This window comes from Sus scrofa, chromosome 11, assembly GCF_000003025.6.
Source record: "Sus scrofa isolate TJ Tabasco breed Duroc chromosome 11, Sscrofa11.1, whole genome shotgun sequence".
Classification (NCBI taxonomy): domain Eukaryota; kingdom Metazoa; phylum Chordata; class Mammalia; order Artiodactyla; family Suidae; genus Sus; species Sus scrofa.
The window spans coordinates 21,551,270-21,571,173 of NC_010453.5; the positions used below are offsets into that span (position 1 = coordinate 21,551,270).

Consider the following 19,904-nt stretch of genomic DNA (forward strand, 5'->3'; position numbering starts at 1 on the left):
TGTAGGTTGCAGATGCGGCTCAGATCCTGCGTTGCTGTGACTCTGGCGTAGGCCAGCGGCTACAGCTCTGATTCGACCCCTAGCCTGGGAACCTCCATATGCCACAGGAGTGGCCCTATAAAGACAAAAAAAAAAAAAAAAAAGTTCATGAGAGAAGTCACGGTCTGTGTGAGGCCAAGAATAGGTACAGGAAAAGTTGTATATTCATTACTTAGGGCTGCCTTACAAATGACCAAATCCTTGGCAGCTCAAAATAACCAAATTTTCTGGAGGCCTGAAGGCGAAAATCAAGTTGCAGGGGTGGGGTGGACACGCTCCTAATGAAGACCCATGCGGATAATCCAGGGGGATCTCACCTTGAAATCCTTAATATACTTAGATCTGCAAAGATCCTTTTCTCAAAGTCACATTCACAGTCTGTGGGTTTGGATGTAGACGTCTCTTTTGGGGAGCATCTTTCAACCCACTATACCTACTTAGAAGGCTGGCACAGCAGCCCAGCAAGGCCGTAAGGGTGACTTGCCCTGGAGAGGTGGCAGCCAGAGGGCAAGAAGTAGTTGCATTGTATTAGGGGGGACAGCTCGGGGGGGGGGGGGGTCCCTCATTCATCATCTCCACAAATACGTCTTGGGCACCTACCGCGTTCTAAACACTGCCAGGGCCAGGGACACAGCAGGGGAGAAACAGGTGCAATACTCACCCACCTGGGCTCACATCATAGTCCAGCCGCAAGATGGGACATTGAGTAAGCATGTTGTGGGACATAAAGGAACATGGGACAGACAGAGCTGCCCAGTACAGGGCACCAGGAGGAGGAATACAACTTACCCAGGCCAAAGGGTGCCCTGGGGTGGGGGATGGGGAGAGCGGAGGGTCCAGCTGCAGACAGCTGAATTTGTGGGGTTCCTGGGCATGTCTTTAAAGAATCAGATGAACAAGGATGCCACATGGCCTTGGGGCAGCCTGCCTGGCCCTCAGAATGCCTCAGATCACCTAGGACACACACTCGTAGTCTTCCAACACACGTGCTTGTGAAGTGAGCATTTACATGTGTGACTATTTTAAGCAACCCACCCCCTCCCCAAGGTTACCGGCCCAGATCCTAGCAGAGCAACACCGGGCGCATGAGCAAAGCTGTCATCCGCAATCCGAGATTGTCCAGAGTGGCTGAGACTGTGCTCCCAGCCTGCTAGGCACACAGCCCTCCAGTCACACGCCATGGTCCTGAAGTCATCCTGAGGAGATGCTTGTAATTAAATTTTAACCTTTAAACTGCTCACACAGGTCCTAGGTTTCACTTGCCAATTGCAGATATAAAATTCTGACTACTCAAAAGCTTGCATTTAAGAAAAGGTTTTTCATCTACCGGATTCATAAGACTCATCAGCATGCTCAAAACCTCGCAGATGAAAGGCCAAGTCAAAGAGAAAGTGGAGATGGGGCAGGATCCCTCTGACTGATGGTTTGACTGCAGACCGCCCTGACCCTTTGAGGGGCTTGAGGTGGAAGTCGGACGGAGGCCCACACGCTGTATGTCTAACCACGTAAAAGTGGAGTTCCCGTTGCGGCTCAGCAGAAACGAATCTGACTAGGATCCATGAGGACGCAGGTTCGATCCCTGGCCTCGCTCAGTGGGTTAAGGATCTGATGTTGCCATGAGCTGAGGTATAGGTCGAAGACACAGCTCAGATCTGGTGTTGCTGTGGCTGTGACCCAGGCTGGCGGCTACAGCTCCTGATTGGAGCCCTAGCCTAGGAACCTCCATATGTTGCAGGAGCAACCCTAAAAAAAAAAAAAAGACAAAAATAAATAAATAAACACTTAAAAGTAAAGATCAAGGGAAGACTCTTAAAATATGTCCTACCCTCCTACTTTAATAATTATTCCTTCGTAATGATCAGGATGGCCATGGCTCCCAGTCAGCAACCTGCCTCACTTTCTTCCAAATGATGCTTAATCCTGAACAGCACTGAGTCTCAGGCAAAGGCAAGGGGACACCACAGCCCCACACCGGCACTCCAAAGACTCACTGTGGGCCTCACCTCACATCTAAGGGGCCACCTTCTGGATAATGGATCCCAGAAATAGCACAGATAGCACAACCTCCTGGAAGCTGACTCAGAGCCATTGGGTAGGGAATTCCAGGATCCTAGTTATCTGGAGTGGGGTCTAGAAAGGCCATCTCAGGGCTCTGGATGGACACAACCCATTAGCAAGTCATCCTAGGGGAAGCATAAAGCAGGGCGAGGAGGGAGGGGAACAGGAATCCCTGGTTGTGTTGAAGTTCCTTCCTGGTGGTTGTTAACAGGAGTTGCAAGTTCGGGGGTAGCCAGGCTTTGCTTAGGAAACTGGTCCTGCTGAAGTGCCGGAGGGGAAAGTGGATCCAGATCAATCCAGGAGGTGGATCACTTTCCTGGGTTGATCCAGCAGACTGTCCTTCTCAAACAAAGAGTAAGAAACAACCTGCTGTTGATAAAGGGAATGGCTGAGGCTTCACGCAATCTCTGTACAAAGGAAAGGCAAGAGAAGCATCTCACTGGCGTAAGTTTCTTCTTCAAAGCTGCTCTTTCACTTCCCATAAGGGCAGCAGGGCAGGTATCAGGGCCCTGCTCCTGGTTGGATCCCAAGGTCCCATCACTGTCAAGTTCTGGGTAAGGAGCCACCAAACCTACTTGATGAGCCCACAGCCGTGGACTCGTGGGCGTGTGAGAGCACACACTCACACTCTCACACACACACACACACACACCACCACACACACATATTTCTGCATGAAGGAAAGGCAGAGGACAGAGCCCTGAAAACAAACTGCCTTTCTGTGGATGTGATCCAGAGCAGGATTCCATTTACAAATCATTCATTCCTTCAATGAATGATGGCAGACACTGCCAAGTGCTGGTTTTGCCCATCACAGGACTAGGCACCGGACAAACTAAACACAGTCCCTGCCCTCTGGACGTCCAACCTAGCTGAGGAGAGAAAGCCACGCGCTAGTGAGTTGCAAAATGAGTCGAAATAAGTAGTGACTTGCATGGCCAGATCTTAACCACTGCTGGGCTTTGCATGTCAGGGAGGGAGGCAAGCAGCCTCGTCTTACAGAGGCTGATGGTCTCAAAGAGATGACATCAGTTGGGACAGTGACTGACCCATGCTGGGCCCCCATAGGTCAGGATCTAGGAAAGAAAGGCCCCACATGCTTGGGAACAGTCATGGTTTTTGTTTTGCAATGTCGCCTACCTATTTCTTTCAGCCTCACACACAGCCAGAGTCAGAATTTTTTAAGATGACCAGCTCAGTCAGGAGACTTGCGTTCACAGAACCAGTGCCTGTGTAAACATCTGTATGGACCCCTTTCCTTGTTTTTTACCCAAAGGCTTTTTTTTTTTTCTTAAATTTGGTCCACTCCAATTTTCTTTTCTTCTTTCCACTGTCCAAACTCACTGCCCTGTGACCTAATTAGTTAACGGCATAGGTAGCTCAGGACTCGAGGTTCCTCTATGTTTACTAACCTGTATCTCAGGGCTCAGGGTCCATAAACTTGATCACAGCAAAGAAAGTGTGTTTGCAGTGACCTATCAAGAGCGAGATACTGACATTCCCAGAGACGGCATCGGACCACAGCTAAGTCCTGGACTCAGTGGCCAGACTCGGGAAGAGTTAGGGAACAGGCTCCCAGGCTCATCCCTAACGTGGAGAGTATCTCTGAAAATGTTTAAACCATCACAATAAATAGCTTGAGAACCACGAATTTCATCAAGAAGGGTCCCAGCATCTATCCTGCCGATTAACAAACCGCTAATTTTGCCAACGAAGACCTCTGTGCAAACGTTAATTAGCAGCATCTGCTGTGGATCAGAACTATGGATACGAATGGAGGCAATTGTAGTCGTCAGCTCTGCTGGCCTTTCGGATAAAATGGTGAGTGATCGCTTCCAAGTGTGAATTCCTGATTAGGGACTCGACAGCCCCTACAGCACAGGTTAAAAATGCGCGCACTTCTGTCTCATTCTCTCTACTAAAGCGTTTTTGAGAAAAGTACAGACATTATCATGCTGCCCACATGAAGATCTTATTTATCTAGGGGCTAAGTAAATTTAAGTCTGGGGGAAAAGGAGCAGATGACACTTTCTGAAGAAGATGCACTAACCCAGGCAATAAAAGCCCTGTTTTCTATCTCTGTTCACTTATTTCTTAACTGTTGTGTGGACGTTTTCCAGAGTCCTCGTGGGCTTTGTGTGCACATGAGCAGTCAGGCTAGGTTTTGAGGAATGGGGTGGAGAGCCAGGATGTCCCAGGAAAACAGAATAGACAGCCCTAAACCTTCAGCCTTGACTGTCCTCTCCAGAAACAGAAGGGATTTTTAAGCGCTTCAGGGTGGGACCTAGGAGCAGGTTCAGTTACTCTCCCTTCTTTGAGCACCTGCTTCCCAACTAGCTTCCAGCCTTGACTTTATCCCAATATGCTGATACCTGCTCTGAAACAGTACTGAAAACTTCATGAAATGGAGTTCCCGTTATGGCTCAGTAGTAACGAACCCGGCAAGTATCCATGAGGACGCAGATATGATCCCTGGCCTTGCTCAGTGGGCTAAGGACCCAGCGTTGCTGTGAGCTGTCACAGATGCGACTCGGATCTGGCATTGCTGTGGCTGCAGCTGTGGCTGGCAGGTGCAGCTCCCATTGGACCCTAGCCTGGGAACTTCCATGTGTGGCAGGTATGATCCTAAAAAAGCAAAACCAAAACCAAACACCAAAAACACTTCATGAACTCTCACAAATAAGGGCATAAGCAAACACAAAGCACAAACCTGTCATCTCAAATTGGGAGCAAAACCCACTTTCAGCTGAAATGCATACACTAGCATGGCGCCATTGCTGGGATTGAGCGGAAGGACAGAGCGGTCCTCCAAGAGCGCCGGGGACCAGAGGGCGCAAATGATGGAGAAAGGGTCACATGACTTGCCAGGGGCTGGTTTTCTCTTTAGATGCCAGGATTTGGAGGGTTCACCATTATTAACCATGGGAGTGTGGTGGATGAAATTAAGGAAGACGGGTTTTTAAATTCAATTACCCCCTCAGTGGAAATGGTCTCACTAGTGCTTGGGGAGAGAATTATACCCAGTCCATAAAGCCTAACATTTCTAAACCCAATTTTGCGAATTATTCGAAAGGTTAATTCAAGATCTCTCTTCCAAATGGGAAGTTAAATACAGCCAAAGGAAAGGCAGCCACTGACTGACGGAGGGGTTTATCAGTCTGCAAGAGTTCATTAGTTTTAATTAGTGTAATCACTAATGTTGCATTAACAGTTTAGTGAAGGAAAGTAATTACTCACACATCCACTGTATCAGATGGGAAGATCAGAATTCATTTTCCAAAACGATTAGCATTTTGCCAATTTAAAGAATCCCTTCTCCCTGCCAGCAGCCCCTGTGACCTCTCTCACTCCAAGATTGTTTAAATGAAACATATTTTGCAGCAGAAGATGGAGCAGGAAGAAAGGAGGAATTAAGGCTGCGTTTATTCTTAGTGCCTTCTTGGGGGCACAGCTAGCGCAGGGGTCTCCTGAGTGTATAATGTCTGCTTTATTTGCATAGTCATTCACTTCAGTCATTTTAGATTACACTGCCGGCTGCTTTGTTAGCCCGCAGCAATTAAAAAACGGACAGGGCAGTGAAAGACAAGGCCAACAGAAAGCAAGGGGACAGTGTGGGTGGAATGATTGTGGCTGGGGGCCAGTGGTTGGACAAGGGCCAAGACCCATCCTGAGAGCCAGCGGGAAGCGGCTTGGCTGGTGGGCTTTGGGGCACTGCACTGCCCCTGGGAACACCCTGAAGCATGAAGCTGTGTCTCTTGGGTCCTCCAACCGATTGCTCCCGAGTGCCAGGGGTCATCTCCACGCCAAGACTTTGGCAATATAGTCTGACTGCTCTCCAGCCCAGCTCCTCGCCATCTCTGCCAGATCCTCTAGCCACAGCCACTGGGAACAATCTTCCTTCCTTCCTTCCTTGCTTCTTTCCTTCCTGTCTGTCTTTTTAGGGCTACACCCTCAGCATATGGAGTTTCCCAGGCTAGGGGTCCAATGGGAGCCGCACCTGCCAGCCTACACCACAGCCAGAGCAAAGCCAGATCTGAGCTGCATCTGCAACCTACACAACAGCTCACAGCAACACCAGATCCTTAACCCACTGAGCGAGACCCAGAGACTGAACCTGAGTCTTCATAGATACTAGTAGGGGTGCATTGCCGCTGAGCCACAGTGGGAATTCCCATGGAACTTCTCATTTCTTAAACATCTCACTTTCTTTTGGATCCAGCTCTTGTTGTCCACTCCCGTGGCACACCTTTTGCCTATTTTGCTAAAGCATTCGCCCTTCCTGCTTCACCCAGGGTAGATGTCACTTCGCACTGACAATAGGTACCTATGGCCCCCCACTTTGTGTGCTCAGAGCCCCTACTGCAGCCCACATTTCTGCATTGTGCTGTGTTACACGTATTCACAATGAGCTATGGAGATGAGAAGTATTCTCAGCCCGGGCCGAGGCAGTGCACATGTCAGGGGGTGTGTATATTTTTGTCCAATGGCTGAATGATCGCAGACATATATTAACCCTCTTGGCCTCCGCCCATCAGCCTCATCAAAACTCAGCCCAGAAGCCCAACCTAGTAGGATCAGCGAACAACAGCAAGGAGGGAACTGAGATGTTTGTACACAGGTAGACATTCTCTCTGCACGCATGAGCCTCACTGGAGAAGCACCATCTCCAAGGGAGCCAACCCTTTTGAATGCTCCTTCTGGGCTTCCTTCTGGTGCATCTCTGATTGGGTTTGGCCAATGGGAGGCCCTGGCAGGCGATTGGAGGGCGGGAAGAAAGAGGAGGGTCAAGGTGTTTCTTGCCCGCCCCTCCCTCCTTTCATTCCCATCTCTGACACTAGCTGCACAGAACAGGACGGAGAGTATGGACTGTGGATCTGGAGAAGGGCGTGCAGAGAATAACTAGCCTCAGGACCATTTCGAGATAGGAATTTCAGGACGTTCTGTCCTCATGTATCCATGTTGGTGAAGCAGCCCCAGGCCAAGTGCTTGATTCAGGTCTCCAAGGCCTTATGGGGGCCTGGGCTCAGCCCAGGGTGCCACCCAGGTGTGAGGGTCAGCTGACCAGGACAGAGACAGACAGCCATGGAGTGAAGAGAAAGCCACCGCCACGCTTTGTCCCAAACCATGTCTAAATGGACATGCCATATTGATGGAACACTCGATGTGGTTATTAAAGCTCTTTGACAGGCATTGTTTCATTTGATCTCCTCATAACCCTTCGACATAAATATTTTGCTAATGGAGAAACTGCTTAATCAAGGCTGCAAGACAAGTGAACAACGGAACAGACCGAAGCCGGCTGACATTTAGTCTGTGATCTTCCCAGGCTATGATCTGTATCACGTTTAACTGATCTGGCTTCATTCCCAATTGTACCCTTTTAATGCTGTGTGACCCCGGGCAAGTGACTCAACCTCTCTGTGTCAGTTTCTTCATCTATAAGACACACAAAACATGTTCCTCTCATGACTGTTATGAGCTAAGAAAGAGAAGGGGCTTCTCAGAGACTGGGAGAGGGGACGGCGTTTGGGGCTTTCCATGAGAAGCCTACACCAGTCCTCTTGATCGAAACAGAATGCTGAGCTTCTGCCGGGCCTAAGACTGTTGAAAGGACCTGGGAGAGGCCCTCATACCTGGCTGATGGAGTGTGTGAGCCTGGGCTTCTCCTACAATCCCAAGGGATGGGAGGAACCTGTCCCCTCCTTCACCCACTGATTAAATGGTTTCAGCCACCAGCAAGCAGGTAGGAACGAAGCCAGATTTAGCTCTTCTTTAAATAAGAAAATTGATCTTTTTGGTGAAAAATTAAATGAAATAATAACACCCAAAATACCTATTTTCCACAGTGCCTAACACATACTGATTAATTCCCTTCCCCGTGTTTGTGGTTGAGTCTGACTCATCACTAGCAGGATTCGGGAACACAGCCCGTTCCTGGGGACAGGTGAGCTCAGTGGGTGTGCAGGATGGGTGACCAGCCAGTAGCCGCCATGTAGGAGCTATGGGGAGGGAGTAGCTCCCCCTCCAGGTCGGCTGGTTCCCCAGCATCGGGGAGAGTGGAAGCCAACAACTGCAGAGCCGAGCTAGCGGGGCCCCCACTTGCCTCTGGTGTGGGGGATGTCCCTGAGCACCCTGAAGAAAGGGAAGCTGACCAGGCCTCCGCTCAGCCAGGAGGGGCCCCAGGAGATGCAGACTCTGGCCACAACAATGGTCAGTGAAAGACAGACCACCACCCATCACCCTGATCCTCTAGACACTGGGAAGGAACCAAGCCAGGAAGGCAAGTGCCCAGAGGCACCACGGTCCAGAGGGGGCTCCGAGAGCGAGGGGAGAAGGCACACTCTCTGCCTGAGGGCAGCCCAGAAGAGCGGGCATGTGAGTGCCTCACTCCTGGAGCACCCTGCAAAGCGGTCACCTCCCCTGCACAGCCTGAATCCTAAGTGAAGATCCTACAGGCTAAATAAAGAAAAAGAGAACTCAGGGATGGAAGAGGGAGCTGGGATGGTTAGGGGCCGGGGGCTGCTGGGTTCAGAGTCGGGAGGTGTGAAGATGAATCCCAGCCTTTAACTCCCTCGCTTTGTAGCCTTGAGCATATTACTCCTGAAGCCTGTTTCTTCAATCGAAAAATAGGAATCATAGTCCTCGTGCCACAGGGAGGATCTTGCCATAAATCATAAGTAATTAGACTCGTGCTAATGTCTATACCAACTACACTGAGAAATGCTGTGTTTAGGTTGCTCAGAGCCTGACCTCTAGCCCCGACCGGGTTCGGGTCATGGCAGTGCGCAATAAACGTTTATTGATACTTGATCGGAAGGTGTCGCCACAGCTCCTAGAGCCTTGAGGGCATTTGTGGGCATGTTATCATGAGGACCAAAAGGTCAAGGGTGTCCAGGTTGGAAGCTGCCTGGTGCTGAGCCCCTGGCAGGTTATTCTGGAACAGGGAGCCGCCAGCAGGAAGGAGTGTGTCTGATGGGGCAAAGTCCCATGAGTCACAGGTGAGGCTCCCTCCCTGGGGACTGTGGTCCAGCTGCACACAATCAGCTCTGTGTCCCATAGTTGTCTTAGGAGCCAGGAAAAGGGCACCCCAGATCCTTCAACCCCTGACAGCACAGGAAGGACAAATGGGTATCTATCAAAACTTGTTCTAAATGCAATAGTAATGCTAAAATAGAGGGAAAATCCATTGACCTCCAGTACCTGCACAAAAATATCAATAGCATCATTAAAGCAAAAAACAAATAAATTGATTTTTTGTTCTTTATGACTAATGACCATCAGAAAGAGGAGTTATTCAAAGATGAAAAATGCCTATTTGTTTGAGTATCCTATTAAAGAATCAGAAAGGTGTAAATATTGAGTTTTCTTAGACTGAGTTTTCAAAATCTCAACCACCCAAGGCATTCACCATATCCCTTATTCTTTTTAAGGTTTTTGTTTGTTTGTTTGTTTGTTTTTAATATACTCGTATGTTTGGATAATCTCTTCCTACGGGAGAAATCTTTTGAAGAGCTGCCCTTTTTTGAATTTTATGGCGGCATAAATTTTTAACTTCCATGGTAGATAGACGTTCCGAGGCCAGGGGTTGAATCTGAACAGCAGCTGCAACCTAAGCCAGTGCAGTCAGGTTCTTAACCCACTGAGCCACAGCAGGAACTCCCAAGCTTCTATTTTCAATTGAATAAATTTAGATTGTCCTGAAATGAAACGACATGGAGACGACTTCCAATGTTTCAGCATCTAGGTTTAGCAAAACATTCAAAACAATGAATTCTGTCTCATACAAATATTTGTCAAAACCGATAATAGCAAGTGTTGGCAAGGACGTGGAGAAACCAGAACCCTCTTATCTGGCTGATGGGAATGGTAAACGGTGCTGCCATTTTGGAAAACCATCTGGCAGTTCTCATTTTTTGACAAATAAAGCTTTCTGCGCCTGTCTTGGGGAGCCTGCTTTCCATACTCTGATAGCAAGGGGAGTTTCAGCCAGGCTGAGAGACTGATCTCCAGGCCACTAACATCCTTCTCTGTCTCCTACAGTATGTGTCCAGCCGCCGGGCCGTCACTCAGAGCGCCCCAGAGCCAGGCAGCTTCCCCCCTCACCACCTCCCCCCCACCACCGCCACCACCGCCCCCACCATCACGTCCGCCACCACGCCCATCCCCACCACCTCCACCACCAGGAGGCAGGGCTGCATGGCGCCCAGGTGACGCCCTGCATGTGCCCCTTGTTCTCCTGCCAGTGGGAAGGCCACCTGGAGGTGGTGGTGCCCCACCTGCGGCAGATACACAGGGTGGACATCCTTCAGGGAGCCGAGATCGTCTTTCTGGCCACGGACATGCACCTGCCGGCGCCCGCCGACTGGATCATCATGCACTCCTGCCTCGGCCATCACTTTCTGCTGGTGCTTCGGAAACAGGAGAGGCACGCAGGGCACCCCCAGTTCTTTGCCACCATGATGCTGATCGGGACTCCCACCCAGGCCGACTGCTTCACCTATCGCCTGGAACTCAACAGAAACCATCGGCGTCTCAAATGGGAGGCCACCCCGCGGTCTGTCCTGGAGTGTGTGGACTCAGTGATCACCGACGGGGACTGCCTGGTCCTCAACACCTCGCTGGCCCAGCTCTTCTCCGACAACGGCAGCCTTGCCATCGGAATTGCCATCACAGCGGCAACGGATGTCTGCTCCTCGGAAGCTGAGACATGAAGCAGAGGCTGCCGGACGCTCATGCGCAGCCACGGGAGATCGGGGACCGCCGCCTACACCCTCGGGTCTCCAAACAGAGGACTCCAGGCTCCTCCTCTCTATTCTTCTCCCTCCTTCCTTCCTTTTTTTTTTTTTTTTTTTTTTTTTTTGTCTCAGGTACTTTCTGGTATTAGGTATTTGTCTGCCATGGGCATTATATTATGTAAACATCCTGTGATTCAAGATCCTGGTGTGATGTTGGTCCTGATTTGTTGGTTTAGTTTTATAGGACGTTTTTAACCAGATTTAATCAGAATGGTGATTTCTTGCCATCCCCAGTGCCCTTCTGCTCTGCTTCTAAAATGAGCAAAAGTCACCCGGCTTAGGATCCAGTCATTTCTTCCTTCTCTCTTTAATCTATTTCAGAGTCAGCTAACTTGGAAATGTGTGCAGACAGCAGATTAGAGAAGGGGACCTGGCCAACTCAAAGAGATGTATTTCAGACACGACTGGGCCACCTTCCCAGGAACCTCTGGGGCCTCGCTGCCTGGAAACAAGGAGATGGTGTCTCCTCTGAAAGCCAGGGCACCGGGCTGGAGAAGCCATCACTTGATGTTCCTGGGCTGATCCTGGGTTGATCCCTGGGTTGATGCCCTGGGTTGATCCTAGGGCCCAGGGACTGGGCAGAAGTTGAACCCTCTTTCAGGTGGCTGCCATGCCCTTGCTCTCAGGCTGGGCCATCTTTTCCTGCCTCTGAAATCAAAGTCCTCTAGGGTTTGGTGCTTTCTTGAAAACTTCTTTGCCTTTCATTAAGCAAGTCCCGGAAAAGGACGGGCAGGATGCAGGGGATGAGAAGCAGCGCCCAAAGCAAAGGATACCTCCATTTCCCACCTCTGGGAGGGAATTCTCTCCTGAGAGAGTTTCATTAGCAAGTTATAAAGTCCATCAAGCCTCTCCCTAGGGTGGAGCACTTGTGGGTCAGGCAAAGAGCCCTCTGTGCTTTGACAGGTGATAAACTAGAACCATGATGCAGCATCAGATACAAGATCGCGGAGGGTGCACCCAGGTTCTCTGACCTAGAGGGCTGGCCCCGTCTCTCACACACCTGGGAGGGTCCTGTCTCTTTTCCTTCTAAAAGGTTCTGAGGCCGTCTTCAGCGCAGATGCCAGCACATCAGGCATGCATTCTGCACGCTGTTGCAGAACGACACCAAAGGCCATGAAACTCCACATGGCCGACACGCAGACGGCCTTCTCTCCCTCGCCTGTCACAACAACGTGCCAGCCTCTCCTCGTGGAAGTCTCGTCTTTTGGAAGAAAGTAAGCATGTTCAGTCACACTGGCTCTTCTGATGGAAGCGCTACACCTGTGAGCCCTCCCAGTAGGCTCTCTTCCCCCTCCTTTTTCATCCTTTTCCTTTTGCCCTTGGCCACTCCCCAGTCGCAGCACAAGCACGGCCCCCCCAGCCGCACACAACACTCACTCGTGGGCCTTTCGCCAACCCTCGTTGCTCTCAGCCTTGTTCCCTCACCTCGGCCATCTCAGCTGGATCCTGGCAGGCCTCCCAGTGAATAGTTTCAGGCAGCTTGCCCTCGCTGGCCATCAGCGATCTTTCCTCTGCCAAAAATCATTGATCCTGAAACGCAACGCCCTTCCCCCAACAACTGGGTAATCCTGCTGCCACCTGCGCTGCCCGCCCCTGGTCCCCAGCTCCAGCTCCAGTAGGGCAGTCCCGGATGACGAAAGATTTCATTACAGCCCCCTCCGGTTACACGGTGATGGCTGAAATGCCCCCTCCGGTTACACGGTGATGGCTGAAACCCTGGAGCCAAGGTTTTGTTCTGTGAGAGCCCTCAGGGGGCCAATAAACATCTTGTCATCAATTGAAGCAAATGTCAGGTTCACGGTCCCAAGGAGAGAATAGTAACATTTTACCTCTCTTTGCACTGTCAAAACATCCGACAGGGACAAGCTCCCCCCAGCCCCACCCAGAACCAAACTGACAGCCCAGGAACTGACCGAGGTTGGTTGGCCCGTATAGGGAGAAACTGGCTCACTGGCTCCTTTATCCCCAGACCCTTTCCCAGGACCTAAGACCTTGGCTCTAAGTCTGATACCTCCAGAAGCCAAATTCAGTCCCTGGTTCCCGATACTCAAGCGCCTCGAAAACATCTATGTGGCCTGACAGGTGCCCCAGATAAACAACCAAACAAAACCACAATAAGAACATAATTGGAGTTCCCATCGTGGCTCAGTGGAAACGAATCTGACTAGCATCCATGAGGATGCAGTTCTGATCCCTGGCCTCACTCAGTGGGTAAAGGAGCTGGCATTGCCATGAGCTGTGGTGTAGGTCGCAGACATGGCTCGGATTCTGAGTTGCTATGGCTGTGGTATAGGCTGGCAAGCTACAGCTCCGATTTGACCCCTAGCCTGGGAACCTCCATATGCCATTGGTGAAGTCCTAAAAAAAAGACAAAAGACAAAAAAAAAAAAAAAGAAAAGAACATAATTACTGCCCATAGGACCTTAGGGCTCCTTCCAGTATCACCACCTTGGCCTTCTTGTTGTGCCAACTTTCGTGAGCCAAACGGAGAAGGACTTCAGGTTATTATTAGTGCACACAAGACTGTATTTTGAATAAGTGATCTCAACTGGGGACTGGTAGTCTCAAAATGTTTAGAATAAAGAGCACAAATGTGTTATTTCCATCCATCCAGGGTGCTCCCCGGAAGGCTCTCCTCTCTATAGCCTCGTGGCAAGAATTGAAGCAAAAGGAGCAAACTACATGAATAGGGGTTAGAATGTGGTACCCATAAAGTGCTGTGTTGACCTTTAGAGCCACAAAGGGCTCCCCCATTTGAGTCTCGGGTGAATCCTTATCAGCATCCTCAATATACGAAAAAAATAGAAATTCGGAGATGTGAAATGACCTTCCCAAGGTCATACACCAAGTGGCTGGGACCACGACTTGAGCCTGGCCCACCGCCTGCAAATGTTCCTGTCATAGGAAGGCAGACCCAAAGGAGTCAGCGTATTCCTGCCTTATCAACAGACCGTGGCCTGAGGACCCACTGGAACTTGGTTCGGGGCACCTGGGGGAGCCTTAGGAAGAGAGGGTCTGAAGTGGCTTTGCCTTTAGAGGCATCTCAGCTTGAAGAACTGGTCAACCTGGAGGCAGGCCTTGGGTGGAGGGGAAACCAAGCAGTGGGGCCTTCAGTGGCCTCAGGCCCCTTTCTGTACCCTGTCACTCACTGCGGGTCCTTGTTTTTAGATTCCCAGGATCTGCTCAGTGCGGAATCCAGGGATCTGACTGCCTCTTGCACACCCGGATGCTGATTTCATGCTCACTCTCTAAGGAGCACAGTCAGCCTCAGTATCTGCAGGAGACTGGGTCAGAGTTATCCCCGCCCCACCTCCACCTCCGACAGCAGATACCCAAATCCACAGATGCTCAATTCCCTTACGTAAGGTAGCGTAGTGCAGTTGGAACCCATGGGTTCGGACAGCCAATTACAGTTGCATTTAAAAAGTAGAAGTTCCTGTTTTGGCGCAGCAGAAACAAATCTGACTAGGAACCATGGAGTTTTGGGTTCGATCCCTGGCTTCATTCAATGGGTTAAGGATCTGGCACTGCCATGAGCTGTGGTGTAGGTTGCAGGCATGGCTTGGATCCTGCGTTGCTGTGGCTGTGGTGTAGGTTGGAGGCTACAGCTCCGATTAGCCCCTTAGCCTGGGAACCTCCATATGCTGCGGGTGTGGCCCCAAAAAGACCAAAAAAAAAAAAAAAAAAAAAAAGTAGACCTAAAGAGAGAGCAGCCCTTAACAGCAGCAAGTGAGTTACTAACATTTGAACTTCAGGCAGGAAGTGTGTGTGTGGCAGGGGTTGGGGGGGGTGGGGGGAGGACATTCCTGCCTTTAAGGCTAAGCCTGCAGGAATGGTCTGGGCAGAAATGGAGGTGAGGCCATGCAAAGAAAGGCTGCCTTCAGTTCTCCTTCTCTGAATGAACTTGCACTTGGGATAGATCTCACAACTACTGGTGGCTACTGTGGACATTTTAGAAATGGACCAGGTTAATAACAATAATACTAATCACAGCCACCACTTATTGAGAGTTTACTATCTGACCTGGTGGGGGGGAAGGGTAAGGACTTTGAGCATATTAGGTCATTTAATCCCCATAACAATTTTATGAACAGGTACTATTATTTCACCCATGAGAACTTAAGCTAAGAGGGGTTAGACACTGTTTAAGGTTGCATAGCGAGCAAATGGTAAAGTTGTGTCTGGAATTCAGCATGCCCTGCTCCAAAGTCCAGACTTCGGAGAAACACCACCTATGTTATTTCTAGGAATTTATGGACTCAGGGCTCAGAAGGACCAGCCATAAAGTCTGAACGGCATAGCCTTTTAGTACTAAATTTAGTAGTAAAGGTACCCTTTCAATTCTCCCTCTGCTTCCTCTTTTCCCAAGACTGGGTAGTATGCTAGAACTGGTTTGTATGATGGTTGTTAAATGTTTTAGGCATTTTACAAACTGACTGTTAAGCACAGTCACTATTAAAAATTAAATTATACAAATTTACACTTAAATAAGTTATATTAAAAGCAAGGTGATAAATACTCAAAATTCATCACTTCCTAATTATTTCACTCCACTTATTTTCTATGCTCTTGGGTTTATTTACCTCTGTCATATGTGTGTGGCGAAAATACCATATAATGATGTGCTACCAACACCATGTTTGGCGACATCAAAGCTTGAGACTGTTAAGCTTGAAGTGGGCCGTGGTGGCAGTGTTTACACCACAGGAATTGGCAATGCTATAAGAAAGTTCTTCCCACTTCGAGAACTAGTTGTTAAACATTTACCAGCACACCATTGCCTGGAAAATTCTAATTCGCACAGCATAGGGGAGAGGGAACTTTGGAAGAAGAAATAGGATCCTGGTGGCCACAGTGACAGGGACAGAGGTGATAGCCAAGCCAGAGAAACAGTAAAATATTGGGAAAATGCAAACTGTTTTAGAGAAGCAAGTCTGGGGCTTCTAAGCAGCTTCGAGGGCATTCCCTGCCCTATTCCAGACCCTTCCCTGTTACTGTTAGTGTGGGAAGTTCTATCTTATGAATTTCACGGAAAAATTATAGCTCCACAAAACCAGCCTACTGGCAATCCCAATCCCCAAAGACCAAAAGCTACAAAATCATCATCTCCCATGGCTTGTTCTTATAGGTCATCTTTCTTCCCTCTACATAGAGACCTAAGCTGAACCTAAAAAGAAATTTTTTTACTTTGAAATTAGAGATTGGATTGGATGAGAGATTGAAATTAGAGGCTGGATTTACTTTGAAATTAGAGATTGGAATATCCAAGCATCGGAGAAGGACAAAGTGGGCAGTGGTTACAAACGTTGCATATGATGTATGGCCACAAGAACTGGACCCTCACATAGCGCAAAGCTGAGGGACAGAAAACAAAAGGGGTCAGGGGATGTCACAGGAAGAGCAGAGCCCAGCACTAATCTGGCTACTTCACTGCAAACCAACAAGGACTCAGCTCACAATCCTTAGCCTACCCAGACCAATCCTTTTCCCCAACTAAGGGTGTGGTTCGCACTAGGATAGAAGTCATGGGAAACTCCAGGCTGAGTGCCTTGAGGCAGGTGGAACTCCAAGGTCAATAGTGAATCAGTTATTCTGATCCCAGTGGCTTCCATGCAAGGGAAAGACATGAGGCTTGTTGGAGCTTCCACTTGGATGCCTTTTCTGGTGGAAAGGGAAGGACTGTGGCCCAGACATCAAAGAATTGTTCTTAGAGTCCAGTTCGGCTACAAACAGTAGCAAGAGTAGGGTCTGCTCATAGATGGTTAAACCTTCCGATTCTTTGTTCTGAGCATCTCCTTTAAGAATTGGCAAGCTCGCCACTGGGTTAACTTGGAAAATGGCCAGCCAAGAAAAACTTCACTGAAAAGAGATCCAAGAAATCTATTGTACATAAGCATTTATTTTTCCACCAATCACATGACATGTGGGTGACCTACATGGGTTCGAGTTTGTCTTTCCCAATATTGTATGGAACGAGTTGACCTTGAGTACTAGACTATAAACACCCCCTCCCCCTTTTAACCTTTGTTTAGGGTGTTGAGATGAGAGAAGGAGAAAGGAAATCGAGAATCATTTTGCTTGACCTGAATGGATGTATATATAATTTTCTAGGCTTTCTTATGATGTTAAAGACAAGCAGACGCTGACTTAGAATGCTACTTTTTCTCTACCCTGTCTCCCATGAAAAATGTCATTAAACTGCATTTGATATTGTTTCCTTGAACCCACTGGAGTTGTTTTTTGATGGTGGTGGTGGTTTTTTTCTTCTTCACAGGTCACTGTGCAACACAGGGGAATAGGAATGAAATGCTATACGGGAAAGTGCCATCTATCAGAAATTCACCTGCTGCCACATTTGACTTCTGTTTCATTATCTTCCACCCCTTTTCATTTTTGCCTCCATATTTAAAGTCATAATTGGACATAAGGAAGAAGGTACTACTGCAGGTGAATAAAAGCCCTGCCGGCTTATTGCCCCCAGTGTTATTCCAGTATCAGATACTACTCTGAAAAGAGGAACCAAAGCCTCCCTTGGTGGGTTGCAAAGATCCAGGCCTCCACTGCCCACCCCTTCTTCCCAGCGCCCCTTATCTCAGCTCTCCCCTCCCAATGCCTGACAACGGTGACCCTGAAATTTACTTCTGGGCCTATCAGATCACTTGTCAAGAGAGCCTTCATGGTTTAATTCTTTAATTTCAGGCCACGGTTAGTTACTCGCAAGATCAGGATTGAGCAAGAATTTTAATCCTATTGCCTGTCAATTCATCTTAACCTCTATCTTCTTCCTGTGTCCTTATTCCCAGAACCTGTTTCCTGCTCTCACAAAGGCTTATAGAGAGCGCCTTGAATTGATCTGAGTGATCAAAACTGACCATGGGACCTGCATGAATATTCATGAGCCAGGTTACTCTTCAGGCCTCTCTTGGGACAGTTCTGTACCTCCTGGCATCCCGGATATTTGCCCTTGCCCTCAAAATACCCCCAAAGATACACGGTAAGGTCACTGAGTGCTAGAGAGAGACGGCACTGAAAGAAAGGGGAAACTTACCCACCTGAAATTCGGCACATGGAGGTTCCCAGGCAGGGGTTAAATCAGAGCTGCAGCTGCTGGCTATGCCACAGCCACAGCCCGGTGGGATCTGAGCTGCCTCTGTGACCTATGCCACAGCAGGCAGCAATGCTGGATCCTTAACCCACTGAGTGAGGCCAGGGATCAAACCTGCATCCTCACGGACACACAATGTCTGGTTTTTAACCAGCTGAGTCACAAGGGGAACTCTTAGGATTCAGATTTTTCACATTCTCCCGCCAAGGAGTCTGCTGGCAGGATGGGGCTGATGATTAGCTTCTCAAACCCAGAGCTGAGCACACTGGTGGTAACAGGGGCCACAGAAAACAGAGGGGCAGATAAAGTCACCTGAAGAAGTGAGCTGGTCCTTCTGCCAGAGGAGGAAGGCGGGAAAGGGAGTGACCGGAAGTGACGCAGTTATCTTCCAATGGAGAAGCAGGAAAGGGGTACGTGGATTCCAAGAAGGAGCCCGGGGGGAACTAGGTAGGGCTTCCAGCAACCAAGCTGTAGAGGGAACTCTAGTCTCCTGTCATCTGGGGGCGGAGGTGGAGGGCGGCAGTGGCCGGGACAGAGACCCAAGTGAAGGCTGGGCAGGCAGGATGCTGGAGTCATGACCAGGGCTGGCCCCACGGAAGCCAGCATGGGAGGGTCCCCAGTGCCGAGTGTCACACAGTGACCATCCAGGCAGCCTGGCGCAGACTGTATTAATCTTCCCCATGAGCACAGGAGGGGCTCATCTTATAAATCCCCCCAGGCTGGGATGATAATTCATATTGAAATCTCTGTCCCCAGCCCTGGTGGGGAGTTACCTCGCAAATCCCCAGGAAGGCATTTATTTATCCTGCAAATCTCCCCAGGATGCCTGAACAGGGGTCAGCATTTCAGGGCCCTCCATGGGGGATGTGAATTATCAGGCCACTTTCAGCTGCGGCTCAGAGCTAAGCCTCATGTAAGCCCTGCCTATGGGGCGAGAGAGGAAATCACTGAACTAGTTTCTTGTTAGCCTAGAGATAGATACACTCTGTACACGCCCGCCCCTCCTCTCTGAGGGGGCCGATGGGAAAGCATCTATTAAGGATCCAAGTTGGGGGCATGGATTACCACCCATCCAGGGAGTAAATGAATCTTGCCTTTTTCTGCCTCTTCCTAGGTTCCAAATCAATTTTGGTTAATACACCGAGACACACACTTCTTGATCTTTCTATCCGACTTGACACATAATTCTGGCAATCACAGATTTAAAAAACAAAGCACAAGCAAACAGGAAATCAAGCCCCCCATACATCAAAATGCTTCCAGATCATTCAAAGGGCAAGCCTACCACCTACCTTAGGGTCCTGCTCCCTGCAGACAATGACTTTGAGCCAGCTGGCAAAACTCGAGGCAGGTCTTCTGAAAGTCTGGGTCCATCCTTTCAACATTCAGATCTGCTCCTTCACCAACCCAGGAAAGGTGTTCTATAAAAAAGGAGAATCAGGAAAACCATCATCACGGGACCGGTCTAGTGAGGCACCCAGACCTGAGGTCAAAGCTTAGTTGGGAAATGGGCTCTAAAGGGAGATGGTAGAGAACAGGCCTGTTTAGCAGAATGAACATTTTTTATTTGCTAAATCTGCAACCTAGGAGGAAAGAGGCCATTTGAGTTATTGGGGGTGCAGGTTACTCTATGCAGCAAGCCCCCCTTGCTAATTCTGCCCCTAATCTGGGGGCCCAAGTGTGGGGCCACTTCCTTCTGGCCACAGGGCTGATGAGGTTGTTTCCCTCGGCCCCACTGCCACATCCGTGATGACTGTTCTCGGGGTGGCACCAGCAGGCCGGATTAGCTTCCACTTCTAACCAGGCCAGGATGGCTTTAGATCTCAGAGTCTCAGGGGCACTTGGCAGAGCAAAGCCATGGCAATGTTGAAAGAGTCCCAGGTCTTCATGTGCTATTAAAAAGAGTG

At 49.3% G+C, this 19,904-nt stretch overlaps 1 protein-coding gene and 1 long non-coding RNA gene across 3 annotated transcripts in view; one reads left to right on the forward strand and one right to left on the reverse strand.

Moving 5' to 3' along the window:
• The window catches only part of SIAH3 (siah E3 ubiquitin protein ligase family member 3), a 61,697-nt gene extending 50,665 nt beyond the window's left edge, over positions 1-11,032 (forward strand). Inside the window, 2 exon segments of the mRNA XM_021065603.1 lie at positions 10,138-10,207; positions 10,210-11,032. Of these exon segments, the coding sequence (XP_020921262.1) occupies positions 10,138-10,207; positions 10,210-10,808 (669 nt within the window). The 3' untranslated portion in view covers positions 10,809-11,032.
• Positions 1-19,904, reverse strand: part of LOC110255813 — a 115,489-nt gene that overhangs the window by 57,344 nt on the left and 38,241 nt on the right. For both annotated transcript variants that reach the window (XR_002336674.1, XR_002336673.1), the window contains one exon: positions 19,290-19,418. This is a non-coding gene — a long non-coding RNA (uncharacterized LOC110255813). The remainder of the gene's footprint in view (positions 1-19,289; positions 19,419-19,904) is intronic.